The sequence below is a fragment of the Sarcophilus harrisii genome, chromosome 2 (assembly GCF_902635505.1).
Source record: "Sarcophilus harrisii chromosome 2, mSarHar1.11, whole genome shotgun sequence".
Classification (NCBI taxonomy): Eukaryota; Metazoa; Chordata; class Mammalia; order Dasyuromorphia; family Dasyuridae; genus Sarcophilus; species Sarcophilus harrisii.
Genome location: NC_045427.1, coordinates 478,739,771 through 478,765,955, shown reverse-complemented (window position 1 = coordinate 478,765,955; position 26,185 = coordinate 478,739,771). Strand labels below are relative to the sequence as shown.

Genomic DNA, 26,185 nt, shown 5'->3' with positions numbered 1-26,185 from the left:
TAAATATTTATTGAATTAAATTATTTCATATGAATAATTCCTTGTGAAATTTAAGTTCATTTACAGATGCACTATCCTGGATAACACCATTTACTTACTACCACCAAAGATAACAATCTCAATCCAGAGAACACTATTATCAGATTTCTCTTTTCCATGAAAATAATCCCAATTCATCTTTAACATATCTCAGTACAGTTTATTTCTAAACCATTATTTAATAATTTTCATTGATGGTCTTTGGAAACTCTGTAAGTAATAATAGTATTCCAATAAGATTTTATATATTCCTCTAAGAAGGCCAAAGACTACAACCTCATTTTGTTAAAGCTTAAGTAGATACTTTTAAAAGATAGAGCTAACTCCTTTACCTAAAAGGAAGAGCTTTCTGATAGTTATCATCCCATAATATATTGGTTGCCTGAGAAGGTTTAAGGTCTTGTTGTACAAAGAGTAGTATAATTACAATATCGGAGCCATTCTTCATAATTAAATGATAGAGAATTTCAGGTTAAATATCATTTTGGGGACAACTCAATTCAAATTTATAGAATATTTTTATCCTGAATAATTTCTAAATGTGTTATATTTTTATTTATACCAAAAACAATCAATCTGTTGCCTCTGGGCAGGAAAAAAAATAGTAGTTGTCATATTATACCAATGATTCCATCAGACTTTTTTGTGGAAAAGAAAAGTATAGGTTAACTTCTTTTAGGGAAATCAATAGCTTCCAAATACATTGCCTTTTAACTATATTAGTAGTTTCACAAATTACTATACCATACTGCTCTGAAGAGCTTCCCAACTAGAGAGAGCTGTAAATATTTTAAAAATCTGATGTGTTATATACTCACTTGTTATCCCTTCAGTCATAATATCTGTCATCTTACAGCAAGATGAAAGCATCCTCATACTGAGTTGATCAACCACCAACACCTGGGAAAAAATATAAATCTGAGGACTGTGGCCAAGGAACTTTATAGTAACTGATGCTTTATAAGATAACCTAGTAAATGCCTCCAAAGCCAAAATGACTTCAGAAATATTGTCATAGAGTGCAAGTCAATGAGGTGAATGTTGAACTAACAAAGTTCAGAATGCTTGGTAATTTTTTCGGTAATATTAATCCATAATTTTCAAGTCCCAAGCAAGATTCAGAAGAGTTAGACAAATTCAAACTGAACGCAACAAAAATCTTATATGAAACATCACTAATGGTGTAGCGTAATAGTGTCAAAATTAATTAGAAACAGAGGGGCACTAATCAATACATACGTATCCCTGCAGGTTTCATGTTTACTTAGTTTTAAAATGTAAAGCCATCTATGGTTTATTGTATTTTTACTTAATTTGTTAAACATTCCTAGTGGCAGCATGTTTGACACCTTGGTTATAGAGCACATCTTAGATTTTCAAAAAAGGCTAGGCAAGCAGAACACAATTTCTAATTGACTTTCCTAAACTGAAAAGATCTCGAGTATGATTCCAGTGACAAATTCCATGACCAAATGCATGATTGGTCATTAGGGAATGAACCCTTAAGTCATGACAACCCATGAACAAACAAAAAATAGTTTTAAGCTTATGTGTTCTCTTCTATAGTAAAAGATTAGTGGGGAAATGAGCAGAAAGCGCTAAGAACATGACTATTTTTAGATTAGCTATAGTCAATTAAACTGTTGGCACACTAAATATGAGGTCTTTGTCCAAAACTAATTTGTACAATGAGTGAGACTACTGAGAAGCTGAAACACATAAACATTAACATTCTTGTTATAAATGAAATGAGACTGTATGTTGCAACCAAATGAAAAGTTAACTTAAGCTCTTTTTGAAAAGACAGATAAAAGAGCCATATATACCAAAACTTTAATAGCAGCATATTTTGTTGTAACAGAGTTAAAAACAAAGTAGGTACCATAATGGTGAAATAAATTATGGTATAAGAATAATATAGGAATACTGTTGTGCTCTAAGAAATGACAAAGGCTATCGATTCAGAGAAACCTGATAAAACTTTGGCACAAGATTTGTGTAAAGTGGTGTACAGCAAAAAGAGTAGAACTAAGAAAGCAATTCATACAATAACTACTGTAGGATAAAGGAAAATTACATTGAAAATGGAAGACCTCTAATCAACACAATGAACCAATTACAACTCCAGAAAACTAATGAAGAAGCATGCTTCTGATTTGTTGGCAAAGCATTGATGAACTAGAGGCATAAAATGAAATAGTCACTCCGAGAGGGCCATTGTGTGAATCTGCCTGATTTGACTACATTTGCTTGTTTTAAGGCATAGCTTTTAGTTGGAGGATAGGGAGAAGTTGTAAGCAGTAGTGTGCTGCTAAATTTCTAGCAACTGGTGCCCTGGGGAGGAAAAAAAGTATGTATGTATGTATCTATCTATCTAATTTATACATAAATGTACAGATGTCTGTTATAAAGGATATGTGACACACAATTTACAAAAATATTAGTAAAACATATAATGCTCTTTATTATAAATGTCATTATGATCAATTGATTCTCATAGAATGCTTTGTTGATTTTTTTCCCCAGGCTCTTGTATTCACAGCCAACCCACAGTTGTAATTCAAACATGATTTGATAAGTGGAGTTGCATTCCAATCTGCTTGTTCTTTTCCTAATAAATTTACTGTTGTTAAACCTGAAATATTATCTAGTATTAAGCTACTTCTTGCCTTCATACAAATTATACTCATTAAAATGAAAGTGAAAATTCTTTCAGCTTTAGTACTAATGCGTTTAAATAGTGCTAACTATCCTTTTATAGCATTTTATATAGCTTGCAAGGATTGGAACAATATTTTAAATTTCCCATTAACAACAAAATCCCATATATCATTGTAACCAATTTCAAATTTTAAAATTTCACTTAAATTCTACATTTTTTAAAAATTTATTTTATTACATCTTTTTATTTACAAAACATACATGGGTAATCTTTCAACATTGACCCTTGCAAAACCTTCTGTTTCAAATTTTCCCCTCCTTCCCTCCATCCCCTCCCCTAGATGGCAGGTAGTCAAATATATTTAAATATGTTAAAATATATGTTAAATCCAATATATGTATACATATTTATATAGTTATCTTGCTGCACAAGAAAAATCTGACTAAAAAGAATAAAACCTGAGAAGCAAGACAAAAATGCAAACAATAACAGAAAGAGTGGAAATGTTATGTTGTGGTTCACACTCAGTTCCCATAGTCCTCTCTTTGGGTGTAAGATGCTCTCTTCATTACAAAGCAATTGGAACTGGTTTGAATCATCTCATTGTTGAAGAGCCATGTCCATCAAAACTGATCATCGTATAGTCTTGTTGTTGCTACGTATAATGATCTCCTTTTCACTTAGGATCATAAATTCTACATTTTTTAAACCAACTACCCATATATTTTTTTCATAAAGCCAATTAAATGGTTCTAATCAATCAAAATAATCTTAAAAGCTTTATTAACTATTTCTGATAAAAGATCTAAATTCTTATATTGAAATATATTTTCTAGCAACATAGTTCTAGGAAAAGCATTTATTTATTATTTTTCATTAAATGGAATCTCTAAACATATCTGATTTAATCACATTATTGATCTCTAAGACAAACGGAAAGATACTGGAATCAGAGGCAACACTGGCTTAGAATATAATCCAATTTGTAAAACATTATTGAAAAACCTGACAAAAAATTATGAGTCACATTGTCTCACAAAACAGTAAAAAGTAGTGGAGAGAAAAGCAAGCCTGAAGAAATCTTGGTTTGAGTTCCAAATCAGGTAATCTCTAAAAGACATTTTCAGATGAACTAGAAAGAGGACAAAAATATACAAAATAGAACAGATTTGTCAGTGTTACTACAGCAATGATGAAATGTGATATGGATTAATAAGAGGAGTAAGCTTCCCTAGGAACAGTTGAGTGAGTCCAAGTTGAAGGCAGAGCAAGTCAAAACTATCCATCAAGCACTAGGATCAGAAATGGAAAGATAAGGAGTTTCAGTTTTAAAAGAGAGACAGAATGTTTTATGTTCATATTAAGGAATATCCTTGTTTAAAATGTGTGAAGGCAGTAGGCATCTTTCACAGGCAATTTTCTAAAGCAAACTATATCTTCATTGTCATGTGACTGACTGAAATATGATGAAAACATAAGATTATGATGTTTACTATTTCTTGGTTATAAAAATATATTGACTTAGGAGAACAAAATGGAGTTTTAAAGGTTCTCCCACAAAGTATCTCTCTTGCATGTGATAAGATCACATAAAATTCCTTGGTAAATGTGGCCACCAAAGATTTTTGTTTACTAAATTAATTGGACTAAATTATTGGATTTATATGAAAAGGTGCTCCAAATCACTACTGATTAAAGAAATGCAAATTAAGACAACTCTGAGATACCACTACACACCTGTCAGATTGGCTAAGATAACAGGAAAAGATAATGACAGATATTTAGAGGGGATGTGGGAAAACTGGGACACTGATACATTGTTGTTGGAACTGTGAATGGAGAGTAATTTGGAACTATGCTCAAAAAGTTATTAAACTGTGCATACCCTTTGACCCAGCAGTGTTTCTACTGAGCTTATATCCCAAAGAGATCTTAAAGAAGGGAAACGGACCCACATGTTCAACAATGTTTGTGGCAGCCCTTTTCATAGTGGCCAGAAACTGGAAACTGAATGGATGTCCATCAATTGGAGAATGGCTGAATAAATTATGGTATATGAATGTTATGGAATATTATTGCTCTGTAAAAAATGACCAATAGGATGATTTCAGAGAGGCCACAGACTGATGATAAGTGAAATGAGCAGAACCAGGAGATGGCAACTACAAGACTACACAGTGATCAATTCAGATGGACATGGCTCTCTTCGACAATGAGATGATTCAAACCAGTTCCAATTATTCCATGACGAAGAAAGCCATATATACCCAAAGAGAGGCCTGTGAGAACTGAGTGTGGACCACAACATAGCATTTTCATGCTTTCTGTTGATATTTGCAAGTATTTTTATATTCCTTCTCAGGTTTTACTATTTCTAGATCCGATTTTTCTTGTGCAGCAAAATAATTATATAAATATATATACATATATTGGATTTAACATATATTTTAACATATATAACATATATTGGACTATCATATAGGGAAGGAGGTGAGAGAAAGGAGGGAAAAAGTTGTTAAAGAAAGTTTTTAAAAATTACCCATGCCTATGTTTTGTTAAAAAAAAAAAAAAAAAGCTTTAATAAAAAATGTAAAAAAAAATGAAGTATTAATTCCATCCATAAAAAAAGGAATTACTGAACTTAAAACCATGACCCTCCCCCCCAAAAAAAGAATCTATAAATGAGATTTCAAAAAGCCATAAAAGAAACCTGTCCAGAGCTTTTAGAATCAAGGGACAAGGAAGAAATAGAAAAAAAAATCTACCACTTACCTCCTAGGGAAAAAAAATTAAAACTTATCAAGAATATTAGAGTTAAAATCCAGAGTTTTCTCTAGGTCAAGGAAATATTACTGCAAATGGCAATAAAGAAAGAATCCAAATAATGAGGAGTCACAGGATTACACAAACTTTAGCTTCTACCCCTATGAAGGACTAGAGAACTTGGATTCCTATATTCCAGAATGTAGAGGATATGTAAGTGCATGTACAGGAAGAGTCCAGTCTAGGTATTACTTGAAATCTATTCTTTGTAAGGATACTTGGTTCAAAGCATTGGCTCACTGCTTCCCATAACAATAAAGGAAAGACATGCTCTTGATAAATTTAGGATAATCTTGGTGAAGAATGCATGTAACAGGAAAGAACAAGGCGTCACGAACTATACTACTTACAACTGTTATGATAGCTACATTGTTACCACTAGTTATTGCTATTTATGACTGTTGTAACTGCTAGTTACTGTTTTAAGTTACTGTCAAACTGAAATATCAAAATATGGTCTATACATTAAGTCTGAAATATACATAGTACCACCTGGAGATATCCAGTATTAATGCAATATCAGCTTAATTTTGGTTTTAATGTAACACTAACTTAAAGAGCTGGCTTAACTAATTTAACTCTGGCATGCTTAGACAAATTCCTCTTGGCTTGTGGTAAATTCATAACCACATTTTTACTATTCTTTGGTGCTGGACTCCATCCCCAGAAGGCAAAATACCTGGGTTTAAAACCAAAAATAACTTTCTCAACAAAACTCAAGTATAATTCTAGAACAGAATAAAAAAGATTTTTAATGAAATGGAGGGCTTATAAGTATTCCTAATGAAAAGACTAGAGTTGCACAGAAACTTTGAAATACATGAGTCAAAAAAAAAACATAAAAAGATTTTAAAAAATCAAATATAAGGAACTAAACGAGGATACATTTTTCATATTCTAATATGGGAAGATAATATATGTGTTCTCGCAAATCATCATCAAGGGTCAAAGAAGGAATTTAATTAGACAGAGAGCCTGGGAATGGTTCTGTTAGGGTTTGAGTTTACAAGAATAGACGGAGAGATGATGAATATACTAAGAGGAGAAAGCAAAAGGAAAGAGGATAGGAAATTTTTTCTCATATAACTGGGAGTGCTCCAAGTCCATACAAATAAAAAAAGAAAAGAAGGGGAAACTGATAAATGGTCAAAGGATATAAATCATTATTGGTTAGAGGAATTTAAATTATAATAACTCTGAAATAACATCTCACATTATCAGATTGGATAAGATGACAGGAAAAGAAAATGAAAAATGTTGAAGGGAATGTGGGAAAAGTGGGGCACTAATGCACTACTGGTAGAGTTCTTTACTGATCCAATCATTCTGGAGAGCAATTTGGAACTATGTCCAAAGGGCTTTAAAACTATATACTCTTTCAGGAATAAATGGACTTTTCCTTAAAATAATCAGCAGCATCTATTTAAAACCATCAGTAAGCATCATATGTAATGGAGACAAACTGCAACCATTCCCAATAAGATCTGGAGTGAAACAAGGTTGCCCACTATCACCGTTACTATTTAATATTGTATTAGAAACACTAGCTATAGCAATAAGAGCTGAGAAAGAGATTAAAGGAATAAGAATAGGCAATGAGGAAGCCAAATTATCACTCTTTGCCGATGACATGATGGTATACTTAGAGAACCCCAGAGATTCTGCTAAAAAGTTATTAGAAATAATCCACAACTTTAGCAAAGTTGCTGGTTATAAAATAAACCCACATAAGTCATCAGCATTCTTATATATCACTAACAAAATCCAACAGTCAGAGTTACAAAGAGAAACCATTTAAAGTAACTACTGATAATATAAAATATTTAGGAATCTATCTGCCAAGGGAAAATCAGAAACTTTATGAGCAAAATTACAGACCACTTTTCACACAAATTAAGTCTGATCTAACCAATTGGAAAAATATTAAATGCTCTTGGATAGGGCGAGCAAATATAATAAAGATGACAATATTACCTAAACTAATCTATTTATTTAGCGCTATACCAATCAGACTCCCAAAAAACTATTTTAATGACCTAGAAAAAATAACAACAAAGTTCATATGGAAAAACAAAAGGTCAAGAATTTCAAGGGAATTAATGAAAAAAAAATCAAATGATGGTGGCTTAGCTGTACCAGATCTAAAATTATATTATAGAGCAGCAGTTACCAAAACTATTTGGTATTGGCTAAGGAATAGATTAGTTGATCAGTGGAATAGATTAGGTTCAAGGGATAAAACAGTCAACAAATATAGCAACCTAGTCTTTGACAAACCCAAAGATCCCAGCTTTTGGGATAAGAACTTACTGTTTGATAAAAATTGCTGGGAAAATTGGAAACTAATATGGCAGAAACTAGGCATTGATCCATACTTAACGCCGTACACCAAGATAAGGTCAAAATGGGTTCATGACCTAGGCATAAAGAATGAAATTATTAATAAATTAGAGGAACATAGGATAGTTTACCTCTCAGACCTGTGGAAGGGGAAGGTCTTTATGACCAAAGCAGAACTAGAGATCATTACTGATCACAAAATAGAAAATTTCGATTATACCAAACTGAAAAGTTTTTGTACAAACAAAACTAATGCAGACAAGATTAGAAGGGAAGCAATAAACTGGGAAAATATTTTTACAGTCAAAGGTTCTGATAAAGGCCTCATTTCCAAAATATATAGAGAATTAACTCTAATTTATAAAAAATCAAGCCATTCTCCAATTGAAAAATGGTCAAAGGATATGAACAGACAATTCTCAGATGAAGAAATTGAAACTATTTCTAGTCATATGAAAAGATGCTCCAAGTCATTATTAATCAGAGAAATGCAAATTAAGACAACTCTAAGATACCACTACACACCTGTCAGATTGGCTAAGATGACAGGAAAAAATAATGATGATTGTTGGAGGGGATGCGGGAAAACTGGGACATTGATGCATTGTTGGTGGAGTTGTGAACGAATCCAACCATTTTGGAGAGTAGTTTGGAACTATGCTCAAAAAGTTATCAAACTGTGCATACCCTTTGATCCAGCAGTGTTACTACTGGGATTATATCCCAAAGAGATTATAAAGAAGGGAAAGGGACCTGTATGTGCACGAATGTTTGTGGCAGCCCTTTTTGTAGTGGCTAGAAACTGGAAACTGAATGGATGTCCATCAGTTGGAGAATGGCTGAATAAATTGTGGTATATGAAAATTATGGAATATTACTGTTCTGTAAGAAATGACCAACAGGATGATTTCAGAAAGGCCTGGAGAGACTTACACGAACTGATGCTGAGTGAAATGAGCAGGACCAGGAGATCATTATATACTTCAACAACAATACTAGATGATGACCAGTTCTGATGGATCAGGCCATCCTCAGCAACGAGATCAACCAAATCATTTCTAATGGAGCAGTAATGAACTGAACTAGCTATACCCAGAAAAAGAACTCTGGGAGATGACTAAAAACCATTACATTGAATTCCCAGTCCCTATATTTATGCACACCTGCATCTTTGATTTCCTTCACAAGCTAATTGTACAATAATTCAGAGTCTGATTCTTTTTGTACAGCAAAATAATGTTTTGGTCATGTATACTTATTGTGTATCTAAGTTATATTTTAATATATTTAACATCTACTGGTCATCCTGCCATTTAGGGGAGGGGGTGGGGGGGGTAAGAGGTGAAAAATTGGAACAAGAGGTTTGGCAATTGTTAATGCTGTAAAGTTACCCATGTATATATCCTGTAAATTAAAGGCTATTAAATAAAAAAAAAAAAAAACTATATACTTTCATCAAGCAGAATTACTACCGTATCTATATCCCAAAGGGATCATTAAAAAGAGAAAAGGACCCATAGGTGCAAAAATGTTTGTAGCAGTTATTTTTGTGGTGGCAAGGAAATGGAAATTGAGGAGATACCCAGCAATTGGGGAATAGTTGAATAAATTGTGGTATATAAATGTAATGGAATACTATTGCTCTATAAGGTATAATGAGCAGGCAGATTTCAGAAAAATTTGGAAACACTTGCATGAACTGATGCTAAGGAAAGTGAGCAAAACCAGAAGAACATTGCATATAGTGACAAGACCTGATTAAATATGACAGGTTTAGCTCTTCTCAGAAATATAATGATCCAAGATAATTCCAATACACTTGTGATGGAAAATGCCATATACATCCACAGAAAGAACTACGAGACTGAATGTATAATATACATGTATACATTATACATGTACATACAATGTACAATATATCAAAGCATAATATTTTCACATTTTTGTTATTTTTTCTTTCTTGTGGTTTTTCCTTTTTGGTCTGATTTTTCTTTTATAACATGACTAGTGTGGAAATATGTTTAAAACATTCTGGAGAGCAATTTGGAACTATGTCCAAAGGGCTTTCAAATTGTGCATATTCTTTGATCCAGCAGTACTATTACTGGGTCTATATCCCAAGGAAATCATAAAGGAAAAGGACCCATATATATGCAAAAATGTTTGTAGCAACTCTTTTTGTGATAGCAAAGAAATGGAAAATGAATGGATGCCCATCAATTGGGGAATGGTTGAATAAGTTGTGGTATATAAAGATAATGGAATATTATTGATCTGTAAAAAACGATGAACAAGCTGATTTTAGAAAGGCTTGGAAAGATTTATATGAATTGATGGTGAGCAAAACAGGCAGAACCAGGAATACATTGTGCACAATAACAGCAAGATTGTACAATGATCAATATGAAATTTTTGGTTCTCAGTGGTTCAGCAATTCAAGGCAATCACAATAAGTTTTGGATTGAAAGCACCATCTGTATCCAGAAAGAGAATATGAAAATTGAATGTAAATCAGCACATGCCATATTCATTTCTTTTTTGTTTTTTTCTCTCCCATGGTTTTCCCTTTTGTTCTGATTTTTCTCTCCCAACATGATTCATAAATAAATGTATATTTAAAAAGTTAATATACATGTATAATCAGAAAAAAATTAATAAAGAAAAAAGAAAGAGATATGTTTAAAATGATTGTACAAGTGTAACCTATATTGAAATGCCTGCTGTCTTGAAGAGGAGAGAAAGGGAGAAAAAATTTGGAATTCAAAATCTTACAAATGGGAGCAGCTAGGTGGCACAGTGAATAGAGCACCAGACCTGAAGTCAGGAAGACCTAAGACTGGCCTCAAACACGTAATACTTCCTAGCTTGTGTGACTCTGGGCAAGTCACTTGACCCCAATTGCCTCAACAACAACAACAAATTTTACAAAAATGAATGTTGAAAAATATCTTTACATGTAATTAGAAAAAATAAAATACTATTAAATAGAAAAAAGTTTAAATGGAAAATTTAAAATAAGGAATGGGGATTGGGCAACACTTAAATATCATTTTCATCTGAACTAGTCAAGTTCACAGTTGGGTACAGAAATATATCTCACTCAAAAGAAAGAAAGAGGAAAAAGGAAGAAGGAAGAGGAAGGAATAAAAGAAAGGATAGAATAAGGGAAGAATTAGTCATAAGCAAACAAATTCAAGTAATAGCCATCATTTAGATGAACAAATTATGGTATATGAATGTGATGAAATACTATTGTGGTGTAAGAAATTTTGATGATTTCAGAGAAATCTTGAAAAACTTTTTGAGTTGATGAAATAAAAGTAGAGCAGAACCAAAGGAGTAAATATACAATAAAAATGATATTCTATGACAGACAACTTTAAAGGAACTCTAATCAACTCAGTAATCATCTAAAATTCTAGAGGACACACAAAAAAGCAAGCTACTCACACTTCCTAATAGAGAGGTAATGGATCCAGAGTACAGACTGAGACTTTTAAAAAGACTCTGCCAATGAAAAAATTTTGTTTTGCTTAATTATATACATTTTTAAACAAACTTTTTGGAGTTCTTTCTTAATTGGGGGAAGGAGGAGGTAGAAGGGAGAAAAGACAGATTTTCATCGATCAAAAATTAATTTTAGTAAAAGGAAGATGGCTGATTTGCATACAGGAAACTAAAATGCTTTCTACTACTCCTAACACATAAATTCATCTTTTTAAAAATAATATTCATTCTTTTAAAAAAATTATCAAAAAAAGTATTTTCCTCCCTTATCTTCCCCCCCACTACTGGGAAAAATTAGAAGAAAAACAAAATTTGTAGTCAAGTAAAACAAATTCCTGCAAAATCAAGTTCCAAATCCCATGCCTCAATCTGCACTTTAATTCCATCAAATAGCATGTTTAAGCTTGAGTTCTTTGGAATCCTTTGTTGATTAGAATTCCTAAGTTTTTCAAAATTGTTTGACTTTACAATAAATACTGTTTTTAAAAACAATGTTCTTTCAACAAAAATTTATGGATATTAATCAAAGAACTCCACTATATCCAAAGAATTAAAATTGTAAGTAAACCAAAAGACAACAGAGAGCTGCATAATGGGTATTAAGTTGTTGCATATTATCAACAATGACTTGTACACAAAAAGTGGTATAAAATACATGATCAAGAAAATTTATATATTGAAAAGGAGGTTGGCTAGCCATTTAATTAAGATGAAAGACAACCATAAGAGTACTGTACCAATACCCACAAAAATAATTAAAAGCCTAGAAGAAGGCCTCCAGAGCATAGGAGAGTACCTCTATGGAGGAATGCCAATATCGGTAAGTTCATGGATACATTAGAACATTAAATATAATACAATTGATGTAGCTTCTTTAATTTGGATACAAACTTTTAGAATGAAAATATTGAATATTATGATTAGTGAAGATTTCACTAATATGTGCATATTTGTTCTTGATATTCCAGTTCAACAGAGAAGAGTCTGGAAAGATAGCAGGATAAATTGGTAAATTTCAAGCTTTCCAGATTTCCCCCCCAAACAGAACAAATTTGTACCTCAGGGAGAACACAGACTGGTGAAAAATCAAGAAGACTTGGAGAAGAACCGGAGTCCTCCAGGTAGACCGAAGAAGATCTGAGAAAAAGATCCCAACTGGAGATTAACCAGTGAGAAGTGTAAACCCCTCTAGGCTAGCTCCACAGAAACAACAAGTGGGAAGCCTGAGACTAGCTGGGTTTGGTTAGAATCTCAGCAGGAACAATAGCATAAGGATAACATGAAGGTCCAGGAAGACTGAGTGAATCTCTTCTAAATGGAACACCACACCCAGCTATGTTGCAGAGATGCGGCCCTGGGTGAGAAGGAACCAGAAGCCCCCGTGGGTGAAGAAGCAATGGAGCAGCAGGGACACAGTAAGCACTTGCAGATGGGTGGTACTCTTGGTTTGAGGTTCCATGTCTGAGGGAGGAGTTGAAGTGAAGCTAGAGGTATCATGTCGCCACCCCAAGATTAGGAAGAACTTACACTAATACCTCTTATTTTAAAATAAAATGAACTAGCAAAGAAGAACCCAACAATTGAAAATTATTATGGGAACAGGGAGGACCAGGGTTTATCTTCACAGGAGGACAATGATGTAATAAAAGCTGCTTCTACTCCAAAAAGTAACCTTAAATGGTTCCCTGCACAGACAGAATATACAGAAGAACTCAAAAAAGAATTTGAAAATCAAATGAGAAACAACTGAGGAAAAAATAAAAACCATTGAAGAAAAACAAGAAGATTATGGGGGGTGGGGGGGGAGTTAACCAACTAGAAAAGGAGATACATGTAGAGGGTCACAGTCAGTGGGGAAACTCAGGGTAAGGTATAAGACCCTTCACCCCAGAGGGAACCTGCTAACAATGTCTGGTTTGGCTCCCCATCTCCCCTAAGGGCTCTGGGCCCTCCTGAGCAGTCAGGGGACAGTGACAACCTATGTTAAGATTGAAGCACAGTGATACCAGGTGGAAGAGTGATATCATGTGGCAAACTACATACAATAGTAAGTTGTTTATGTGGTCCCACGTGCACAATGTTGTTTTTGTTACATTATAAAAAGGGGAAAGTTCTCGAAATAAATGGACTCCATTTTTCTACCATCCTCAGAAGTCCTGCCTTGTCACTTCTCCACTAGGAAGATATATTTTAATCATTCTAGTGTGGGGGCTCTAGAAAGCAACGGTATGTTTTGTCACCCCAACTTGGTGGCTCTAGAAAGCAGGATATTTTAATCACCCCAGTGTGGGGGCTCTAGAAAGCAGTGATACATTTTGTCATACCAACTTGGGGCTCTAGAAAACAGGCCTCAATATTTTAATCACCCCAACTTGGGGGCTCTAGAAAGCAGGACACAACAGACACAGAGTCTCAAAGATAAAAATAACTCTTTGAAAATTAGAATTAAATAAGGGGAAGCCAGTGAAGCTATGAGAGACCAAGATATAATAAAACATTATTAAGAATGAAAAATAGAATAGAATGTGAAACGTCTTACAAGAAAGACAAAAGATCTAAATAACAGATCAAGAAAAGAAAATATAAGAATAATTGGACTACCTGAAAACTGTAACCAAAAAAAGAATCTTGATACAATAATGCAAGAAACAATCCAAGAAAATTGTCCTGGAGTGATAGAATATGAGGAGAAAGTAGAAATAGGAAAAATCTACTAATCACCACCTCAACAAGATCTTTTGTGGAAAATTATAGGAATATTATTGCCAAATTTCAAAAACCCCAAATGAAAGAAAATTTTGCAAGAAACAAGAAAAAAATAATTCAAATACATTGGAACTGCAATTAGAATTGTATAGGACTTAGCAGCAGCTACAATAAAAGACCACAAGTTGTGGAATCATATCTACAAACAACCAAAAGAATTAAGCCTGCAACCAAAAATATCATATTCAACAAAATTAGCCATAATATTAAATGAAAAAAATGGGCATTCAGATTTTGCAGATTTTGATAACTTTCTGTCAACCAAACCCAAACTCAATAGAAAATTTAACATATAAGAACTAATATCAAAGACCAATTTCAAGGAATTTAATTAACATGGACAAATTGTTTGGTTTTTTTACATGGAAAATCTATACCATATGTTTAAGACTAATATCAGCAATAGAATAGTTCAATAGAAAGATTGGGGCACAGACAAGGTAAAAATAGTTCTTATGGAAAAACAGACAAAGGGGAATTAGAGGCGGAAAGAGGGTTCATAGTTCTGAAAACCTACTCACATCGGGAATGACTTAAAAAGATAACACTACATATATACCATGAAGAATACAGCATTTTCCAAAATCTATAAAGAAATAAGAGGGGCAGGATTCAGGAAGAAGACAAAGGAGGCATCCATAAGTGGGGGTTAAGTAATAGCAAGGCAAGTCAAGGAATAGAATTAAAGCAAAGAGTCAGCAGAAATAGAAAAGATGTGTGTATGGGGGAGAACTATGTATGTATGAATATAGCAATCTATATGTATCTAGATAGATATATACATACATATATATAAATATATAGATATATACATAAATATATATCTTTCTCAATTATAACAAGTTGAGGGGAGCTGAAGGAGCTAAAAGAGGGGAAAAAAGAATAAAGTAAAAAAGATGCACAGCAGAGAACAAAAGAAAATTTTACAAGGAAGTAAAGATAGACATTCACAAATACAATTTCTTCCACTAGTATATATTCTTTTTCGAACTGGTAAATCATTGTAATATATGTTGAATCCTCCCTGATGTTCTGCTGAGCACATGACAATGTCTTCTTCTGTTTTGTTTTGTATTCCCTTTCTGTTTTTCTTTTTTTTAATTTTTTAAAAATAAAATAAAATACATATGTCTTTAGCAAAAAAAAAGATATTTCAGCTCAGCATCTATAATATACTTCAATTCAGATCAATAGATGCTTGAAATTTTAATTCTAAGTCAAAATGACTATTCTATTTCACCAAACTGCATCAAAAGAAGGAAGCTAGGAGGTCACTCCTCATTTCTAAAAAAAAAAAAAAAAAAATCTAAAAGGGCAAAAAAGGGTATTGGTCATTCCACACCCCCCCCCCTATCTCATTAGACTAGGACACTTACTACTTAGCTTTCTGAAAAAGGTTCTTGAATATTATTAGAACAGCAGTTCTCCAAGTGTAGGCTGAGATTCCTTAGAGTACCTGACACCCTTTCAGTGGATTCTTGAGGTCAAAACTGTTTTCATAATAATATTAAGATAGTTTAATTTCTAAAGTGGAAATTATTAGTAGACATAAATCATAAACAAAAGCCTTTTTTGAGGAACTTTAACAATTTTTAAGAGATTAAGCAATCCTTAGGCCAAAAAGTTTGAGAACCACTGTATTTGAGTACTATTATTTCTGGCTTAAAATTAAGGTGCTTGAAAGAAGATAACTGCAAATGGGAAGGCAAGAAGTAAAAATAATTTATATGGAATTCCCTTGAATGCTTTAGCTATGTCTGTCAATATGGCTGTTCTGATTAGTTTATTTGATGAAAGAATAGAGTTAATGGCTTGATTTCTAATTCTCTATTCTATGATTACAGACTATAGGACAAACATCTCACAAATGGGTTAAATCTCTTCTGCTAGAAATTGATTTTATCTTTGTGACTGGAATGGTAAAGACTTAGGGTAGGAATGGCTTCTCAATCAGAATCTCTGTGTAGATCCAAACCAATGAGTGACTCTTAACCATGATTATAATATACAGAGAATACTTTCCTTTTTTTCCCAAACTAATAATATTTTCAATTAATTGGTTTTTGAAAATCAAACATTTTCTATACTTTATATTATCAGTATTATTTTCAACACAGTTTCAATATGTCATGTTAATTTATTGTATTTTATTTTACAAATAGTATAATTAGAAAGGAGTTAAATTAGATATTCCTAATGTCACTTTCGATCCCATTTCAATCCACAAGAAATATGCAAAAAGTAAAACTATCCTTTGGACAATTCTTGAACTTTTCATTTATCCTCCACTAATCTATTGTTTGTTATAAAGCAATTTACTTCTATTCTTTGCATATAATCAAATGATTCTTTTTCCCCAAACTGTTCCTTACTAACAATGATGTCAACTTACCCTAAAGTTCCCAATTCTATTATTCCACTTACCTTCCATTCTCCCTTCTTTTTGACCTTCTTTATCACATCATGCATAATCTCTTTAAAAGAAAAAAAAGAAAGAAAAATGCCACATATTAGTTATCTCAAAAGAACACACACATAGTTTTCCCAACAAACCCTTAAATACTTGCCACAAGGATTAAGTCACTAATTTCCTCAAGGGAGAAAAGTATGACTATAATTTCAAACATTTCCATTTACTTGAGGACTAGTCCATATTACACACATATTAAAGATACCTCCCTTTTTGTCATTAAGTTACAGTAGTAAATGAAAACTGTATTTTCCCACCTTGAGGAATGTAAATGAATCAAATTTTTTTTTTGCTATATAATGCATAAATTTACACATTTATACACCTGAATAGAGGTAATTGAACTTATAGGAGTTGATATGGTTACTGAGAGAGAGCATGTAGAGGGAAGAGAGTTATATTAATAGGTAAAGTCTTTTCCCTTCTTAGGATTGGTATGTTAGAAATTTATTTTTCCTCCCCTATGGAATCTGAGCTAACATTTCACACATGTAATCCCAAGGGAAAAAATGAAGTATTTCTTTGAGGTCTTTGATCCCTCACTTTGGAGGCCATTCTCTTGGTAGATAATTGATCTATAACTCATTAAGGTGAGCTATCACTTGTTTTTTGTTTTCACCCCTTAAGTTAGTGGAGATAATTTCCCCTCTCTTTTTCGAATAATGACTCAGTCCCAGAGCATCTGGAAATACAGAAGCTTTCACGTCCTCCTTGTTAGCCAACCTCCAGTAAATCAGAGAACATTCCAATTTCATACTCTCAGATTCCCAATCAATTATTGAGCACGGATATTCCAATAATACATTTGGAAGCCAAAGTTTCAGATAATACCTTACTGCCCACCAGTCACCAACCTGGAACTGCCAAAAAGGAGGAGGGCATGTAAGAGATCGGGCTTTTCCCATACAAAAAAGGAAATGCTGAGAAGTCATTTTTGAAGATATACTGTTTTCTTTGTTTTCATAGTTCATTTTATCTCCATTCTCAGAAGTAACAAGGTTTAACCTAAAGTGTGCTGGATTTGGATTAGATTCCAATCTTGCTTCTCCGTTTTCTAGCTATGACATTAAGCAAATTACTTAATCTTCTAAAGCCTCGGGTTTCTTATCTATAAAAACAGGGAGTTGAACTAGAAGTTCTCTAAGGGACCTTTCAGCTACAAATTTGTGATCCTGTGAAGTCTTCCTATTCGTCTCTGTAGTCTCAATTTTAACGTTTTTTTTCAATGCAGTAATTCCATTTATGCACCACAATTTGTTTAGCCAGTCACCCAATTTAAATACATTTACTTTGTTTCCAAACCTTTATGATGAAGTTTGTATCCTCTCAATTCCTGGTAGTGATGAAGTTAGTGGCAATAAGAGAGTTGTTAAAATCCCCTTTCCATCAGCCGCAAGTTTAAAGCAAAAGAATTCACTTATCCCAAATTATTATTGGCAAAATGAAAGTTTATTGTTGGATAGAAACCAATTTGCTAAGAGACTGACTTCTATAGTGGCAAAGTCCTATTAGAGAAATGGAATCTGGCACTGAGAAGAGAATACCTTCTCAGTGGGCAGAGGGTCCTAGCAAACTGCTTGGGCCTCTGCAAAGAGTGAGTCTAGATACTGCCCTTTAAAGGGAATCTTGAGACTTCAGGACTCAGGTTCCTGGGTTTAGATGCTTATCAGTAGCCAGGCCAGATCTCCAATTGGAATTAACAACATTTCAAAGGGGTGTCTTTTGACCAGGATTTCTAATTGAATCAAAGGCTGTGGCATCCCAGAAAGATAACTTATCTGGGGGGGGGGGGGATATGCCTTCCTCAGGAGGGGCTGAGACTCCAAAAGTGATCACAGATCTAAAGGAAATACAGTTTCAGAGTGATAATCTTAAAGGGAACACAGCTTCAGTAAAAGGAACAGTTTTCCTCCCCCTTCATTTACTATTACAAAAAATATAGTGCTATTAATATTTTAATACATGTGGGAATTTTCTGTCTTTGGGAAATTTAACTAATGGTAGGCCCTCTAGGTCAAAGGACTCACAGCAAGTTTGAAAGGCAAATGTAAACATCAGATACTTTAACCAACAAGCCTATCTAGAGCAAATGCTGGAGCAGGATTTAATGGATGTTAACATATAATAAATGCAATTTAAGATGGTCCCTAGGCAGCATTGCTATTTCTAACATTCGGTTTTAAATACTGGAAGTGAATCAAATTACTCCTAAGGCTTAAACATACACTCAGAAAATTGGTCAAAATAAAAAACTATGACAAAAATGAATGTTGAGGTGCTATGGAAAAGTAGGCGTGCTACTACACTTTTGGTAGTGCTATGAATTGATCCAACCATTTTGGAAGTAATTTGAAATTATTTAATTATAATATCTATACTCTTTAATCCAGAGATCTCATCACTAAATATATATCACAAAAAAAGTATAAGATAAAAGAATGGTCCTATATCATACCAAATATTCACACTAACAAAGAACTGGGAAACAAATTAGATTATGGAATAACTAAATAGGTTGTAGTATGTGAATGTAACTTACTTATTAGTAAGTTATATGGAAAAATTAATATGAAAAATAGAAAAACATAAGAAGACTTCTATGAAGGAAAAGACTTCTATGAAGGAAGGAAACAAATGCTTACTTAGCATTTACTCTGTGCTATACATTGTATTAAGTGCTGGGGATAGAAATACAAGCAAATGAAATTACTGCATTCAAAGAGTTTATCTTTATTGGGGGAAGAGTGAGATAATACATCAAACAGAAAAGTAAAGGACTAGAAATAAGAGAATGAAGATACCTTGAACTGGGACTCTGTTTTGAAGTATGGAAGGCAGAAAGAGGGCCAGGAATAGAATGAAAATAGTATCAGACACCTCCAAAAAATGGAGGATATGGGAGGGCATAGAAAGTAGAAAGTAGAAAAAGAAGGCAAGCCTTACAGAAGAATATTCCAACTTGAGAAAGCCCAAAAGGGCATCTAGGTGTGCCAGGATAAAGTACTGAGAAAACTGAAGCAAAAGTAAAGTAAAAAGAACCAAGAAAACAACACATATGGTTATTGCAACAATATACACATAAAGAATGACAAAAACTGGAACTGAATGCTGTGTACTTATAATGACAAAGCTTAACTTTAAAAAACTGATGTATACATAAGCTCCTCAACTTCTTTGAAGAAAGGGGAGACTTTGGGTGTTTAACATTGAATATGATATCAGATTTGATTGATATGTTAGCAATTTTTGGTGAAGTGTGGATTTGTCCTCAATATCTTTTATTCTTATTATGTGATACTGCTCTCTGAGAGAACTAGAAGTAGGTCAAATTGGGAGACAAAAGTCACAGCACCATAAATTTCGAGCTAGAAGATACTTCAGAAGTTATCCAATGCTAACACCTTAATTTTACAGATGAGAAAACTGAGGCTCAGAGAAAGGTTAGGGAACTTGCTTTTACATAGTAGGTATAAGAAGGGGAATTTGAACCCTGGTCTTCTTACCTCCAAATCCAGCACTATTTTATAATTACTATTTCATAATGCCATCATGATGTAAAAACAAAAATATCAACAACTTTAAAATGCTAGAGTGTTAGGGGATACAAGTTTATGGTTAACATTTTTTTTAAAGCCTCAAAAATATCAACTTTTATTCTGATTATTTTGTTCTATTAGAGGTTACACAATTAATCAATCAAGAAACTCCAACAAAAAGCTAGATAATCAGAGAATCTAGGTCTTTTTTTTATTTATTTAATAGCCTTTTATTTACAGGATATATGCATGGGTAACTTTACAGCATTAACAATTGTATAGTTAACATTTTTAAAAATACTTCAGACACCCAAGTTCTGGTCTCAGCTCTTTTACTAATTCCTTGTCTTGGACAAGTCATTTTACTTCAGTTCCCCTTAGTCTCTTCATCTGTAAAACATAGTGATCAAAATAGAAAATAGGTGATTCCTAATCTTGGTTTTGTTCACCCTAAAGATATCTTAAACTCTGCTAAATCTGAATTTTGATGCCCCTTAATATAAAGGAAAATTACGTGCCAACAAATGCTTTCTTAGGTAGAAAGAAAATATCATTAGGAAAATATCAATATGAAATAAGCTGATAAAATTTCTCAAGGATTGATAATAATGGTAATAAATAACCTTTCCCACCAACTTATTTCCTTTTCCAAATTCTGAAGATAAAGTTCTGAATGTTTGTAATAGCCCGGGATCCTAAGATTTTCTAATCCAACAAATGAAGGAAACAGGGATTAGAGTTTCTTTTAGCAACAAGAATCAAGTAATTTGAACTATATGCTTAAAATAATCCCTAACAAATCCAGTTCAAAACCCTTCTGATCCTGAGTCATTTATATTAGCTGAAGACATACCAAGCTAAGTTCCTTGACCTTTCCCTTTCAGTTTTTGTTGCACTACTGTTGTCCATAGTCTGAGTCTTTAAAGAAAGGCCTTTCCCCAAAGCCATTTAAGGGACATGGGTAGAAGTCAGAATATATTACTCCTACAGCCAAGTATTGTAATCTCAAACAGTTTACCCTTCCCAATTCAACTTTTAAGTAATCCCTAAGGGTTGGGGGAAGGAGGGGAAAAATTGGAACAAGAGGTTTGGCAATTGTCAATGCTATAAAGTTACCCATACATGTAACCTGTAAATAAAAGGCTATTAAAAAATTTTTTTTAAATTAATCCCTAAATAAACCTAATTTCTCCAAAGGGTCAACAAAACGAGAGTCAAGCCTAGGATTATCTGAGGGCTTTTCTAGAACATCTAATATCCCCCAAATACTTGAAATATTATTCAGTCAAGACCTATAAGGGGCAAGAATATAAAAAAATCATAGTACATTCACAACTTCAGTATTCACTATCATACAATACAATGACATATACAAAAGATATCATGTATCCAAAGTCAAGAATCCCAGGGCTTAAAGGAGTTGAGAAAGAACCAAAGATATTCTGGTACAACCAAATTTCTTCCAACTACAAGAAGCTCAAGGATTATTATTTATTTTGTTATTATTATTTCTAATAATTATTTATTATGTTATGCTTATGAGCGTAATAGCTCCTAATGATAGAGTACTTTAAACTTTACAAAATCCTTTCCTCATCACTGCCCCATGTGGTATTATATTAATTTCTTATTATTCAGTTGTTTTGTCGTATTAGACTCTTTGTGATTTCCATTTTTCTTGGTAAATATACCAGAGTAATTTGCCATTACCTTCTCCAGATCATTTTACAGATGAAGAACTGAGTCCAAAAGAATTAAGTGACTTACCAAGGGTCATATAGCTAAGAAGTGCTTGAGGCCAGATTTTCCTAAATAATTGCTAGTTTCCTTTTTTCCTTCCTCCCTCCCTCCCTTTATTCTTTCTTTGGCAAGTCACTTAAACCATGTTTGCCTCAGTTCATCTGCAGAAAGAAATGGCAAACCACACCAGTATCTTTGCCAATAAAAGCCCAAATGGGTCATGAAGAGTCAAACATGATCTAACCAACTGAACCATCACAACAAATGTGCCAGGCACCATGCTAAGAATTTTATAAATATTATCTTATTTGATTCTCACAATAACCAGGAGAGAGTTGCTATTATTATCCCATTTTACAGATGAGAAAACTGAGATTGAGATTAAGTGATTTTCCCAAAGCCATACAACTAATTAGTATGTGTGGCCAAATTTGAACTCAGGTCATCCTGAGTCCAGGGTCAGCACTCTATCTACTGTACTACCTGTCTCTCTAACTGGGAATTTTTGCACTGAAAGGGAAATTCAATTGGGGGACATAGGGAGATTGAGAAACAGGATGTTTAATTGCATTAGGAGGAGGTGATATTTAACCCCAAAGAATGTGTTTTGTGTCCCTACAATACAATCACTAGTCCTTGACCTCAACTTAACTATAAAAAGGAGTCACCCAGAAACCATAGAAGAGAGGCACTATGATGATAAGGCCTTGGATATCATGGCTTGCGGTTAGGTAGGAGAGTAATGTTTGGTCACAATACACAACACAACCCAATGAAAGACAATAAAGGGTATGGAAAGTTGTGGGGAAGAAACACATTCTTTTCCGGTTTACTTTGTTTAAGCTACAACTCTGGCTCAAAAAGTAACAATTCTCTAAAACTTTATGGTGTGGAAAAAAGAGTGGAAGAATTCAAGATCCTAATCAGTCAGTAATCAAGTCCTCTTCAAGCTCATAATCAATCTTGCAGATACAATTTATCTGGGCCTGAAAAATTCATGTACACATATGTATATTTATATAATACATGTATATGTATATACCTATAAACATATGCTTTATTCACACAAAATATTTAAATTGCAAACCCATCTGGGTAGGGATAATATTTGATTTTGGGGTTTGGGGACATATTTGGCTACTTCATTGAGCAACTTAGAGAAACAAGATATATAGGTCTTATAAATATTAATTCAAACATCCATCACATAAGACTCACCCTTACTTCTCACTAGTATTTAATGAGATAATGAATTTTGAGCAGTGAGGAAGAATTATAATAAATGCTGAAATATAAGTGGAAATGCATCCAAATTCTGAAACAGAATCCAACACACTAAAAAGTGTCACCAAACAGCATATACAGGTAGTAATCATATCAAATGCTAGTGGAAGAAATCAAATGCATTAAGAAACAAAAATCAAACTTCATTTGCTATTACTTTAGATTTTCTTTAATGATCAAATACATATAAAAATAGTACAAGAAATGGGAATCAAAAAAATCTAGAGATAGATTAAGCAAATAGATGATTTCAAAAAGTCATCCTGATGATTTACATCCTATACAATCAAGACATTATCCAAAAAAAAGAAAATTTTTCAAGGGTCAATGTTGAAAAATTACCCATGTATATGTTTTGTAAATAAAAAACTTTAATAAAAAAACAAGAAATTATCCAAAGTAATTTTTTTTAATCTACCATTCAGTTGTTGTTGAACACAAGGAAAATTCCTGAGATTAGACATGACTAAATAACTGCCAATAACTTGCTGCCTTTTTTTTTTTAAAGTGAGGGGACACAAATGGAAAAGAGCATACCCTAATTTGGCTTTCTGAAAAACTAATCCTGCCAGGTTGTTTATACTCTGCATAGTGATTCTGAAGCCCAATCATCTACCTAATGCAGGAATCTCTTCTGTAAAATTCTGAAGGAGAGACATCCTGCCTCTACTTGAATAGTTCAAGACTTTTTGAGGCAATCTATTTATTCATTCCAGCACTGTATGGCTACAATTTTCAGTTCTTATCTTGGAGCTGAAATTTGCTTAGAGAACAGGGACCAGGCCTAACTTTTACATAAGGTCATGCATGTGTATCCATTTTAAACATTAACAGAAGATTAGAGGCTCAGAGGAGTGAGAGAGGACTTCTGATGCATCAAGACCATGTCCTGTCTCTGACACACCAGCTGTGTGATCAGGAGCAAGTCTCTAAAACTTTCAGTGTCCAAGATTTGCACCAGTGAAGGAAGTTTCCATAGTAGGAATTCCCCACACTGATGAACTCATAATTGTGAACCCAAAAAAATGTTAATGAAATGAGGTGCTTCCATCACACACATACACATGAAATATGGCCATATCTTAAGAAAAAGACCTAATAACTCTTCTTTGCTCAGAAGTGGCTTTCTGATGCCAGAACAATTTCTTTTCTTTAATGTTTACGAAGGTAAATTGACAACATCCATAATTACCAGGTGCAATAGGCAGACAGTGAATATTGAGACATTCTATAGTCTTGTCAACATGCCTCCTATGAGGTGGAAGGACGGATGCACAAACACACACACTCACACACACACACCCTCCCTCCTGTACCCATTGGCATGCTACTAGAATTGGCCTAAGGCCAAAACTCCTTAGTAGACTGGTGGTATGCATTTTTATAATATGTCCTCTATTAACTTTATGAAAAAATCTAATATACTGTCAGATACGAGCCTCTTCTCTGATTGGCTCAAGACCAAAGAATGAACCCATTTGATCTTAAATTTTAATATTCCATCTGCACAGATAGAACTTCGTTTTCACTAACTTGAAAGGGATGCAAGCAAAAATAACAGGTTGTCAGAAATTTCAATGTTATATTTATACTATCTTTGTCTGGCAGCCTCAAAACTTGATCACCTTTGTAAGTCCACATTATGTATATCTAAACACATCAATAATAGCAGGTAAGTGAAATATCAATAATTCCATCTCTTAATTATTTGGAATTTTTGATAGCTGGATGAAACTGGGCTGAGGATTCTCTTTGCTAAGCAAACCTGCCTTCTGAGAGATAATATAAGTTAGTATTAGCCAAAATCACAGGAGTAATTAAAAATTAACAAGAGAACAGACCAACATCTTATACCAAATACCAAGATAAATTCAAAATGGCTACATGTTTCCAAAGGTTCTGATAAAGGCCTCATTTCTAAACTATATAGAGAATTGATTCAAATATATAAGAATACAAGTCATTCTCCAATTGATAAATTGCCAAAGGATATGAATAGACAATTTTCAGATGAAGAAATTAAAACCATTTGTAGGCAAATGAAAAAAATGCTCTAAAGCACTATTGATCAGAGAAATGCAAATTAAGACAACTTTTAGGTACCTCTACATACTTCTCATATTGGCTAAGATGACAGGAAAATATAATGATGAATATTGGGCATGTGGGAAAATTGGGACACTGATACATTGCTGGTGAAGTTGTGAACTGATCCAACCATTCTGGAGAACAATATAGAACTATGCCCAAAGAGCTACCAAACTGCATTCTCTTTGATCCAACAATTTCTCTACTCAGTCTGCATCCCAAAGAAATTATAAAAAAAGGAAGACTCACATGCACAAAAATGTTTGTAGCAGCCCTGTTTATAGTAGCAAGGAAATGGAAACTGAGTGAAATCCCATCAGTTGGACAATGACTGAATAATTTACGGCATATGAATGTTATGGAATATTATTGTTCTGTAAGAAATGATCAGCAGAATGATTTCAGAGAGGCCTGGAGAAGCTTAATGATGCTAAGTGAAGTGAGCAGAACCAAGAAAACATTGTACACAGCAACAGGAATATTACACAAATAATCAATTCTGATGTGCATGGCTCTTTTCAACAATTCAGGCCAGTTCTAATGGTCTTGTGATGGAGAGAGCTATCTGTACTCAGAGGACTGTGGGGACTAAGTGTGGATCACAGCATAATATTTTCATTTTTGTTGTTGTTTGTAATAGGCTGAAACTGAGTTGCTGCACTGAGGTGCTAGCACTTAAGGCTAATTACCAATTGGGCAATACTCTATTAACATATATTTGGAGAAAGAATGGCCCTGCCCATTAGTCTGTGCAGGTTTTGATCTGTTGGCTTATAGAGAGATTGAGGAGGATTTAGAGGATGCAGAGGAAGAGGGAGGTGGCTCTGAGTGAGAAAGCCAGAGTCACTCCTTGCGGATTCATGGCACGATTCCTCTCACTTCCTATGGCCATTCCGTTAGGTTCCCGTCCACAAAAAATAAAAATCAAGG

General features: G+C 33.6%; 1 protein-coding gene across 2 annotated transcripts in view; it reads right to left on the bottom strand.

Moving 5' to 3' along the window:
- STXBP1 (syntaxin binding protein 1) overlaps positions 1-26,185 on the bottom strand; it is a 99,926-nt gene that overhangs the window by 48,461 nt on the left and 25,280 nt on the right. For both annotated transcript variants that reach the window (XM_031954680.1, XM_003757363.4), the window contains exons 2-3: positions 16,562-16,611; positions 858-939 (exon numbers count right to left, since the gene is read on the bottom strand). In XM_031954680.1, the coding sequence (XP_031810540.1) occupies positions 858-939; positions 16,562-16,611 (132 nt within the window). The remainder of the gene's footprint in view (positions 1-857; positions 940-16,561; positions 16,612-26,185) is intronic.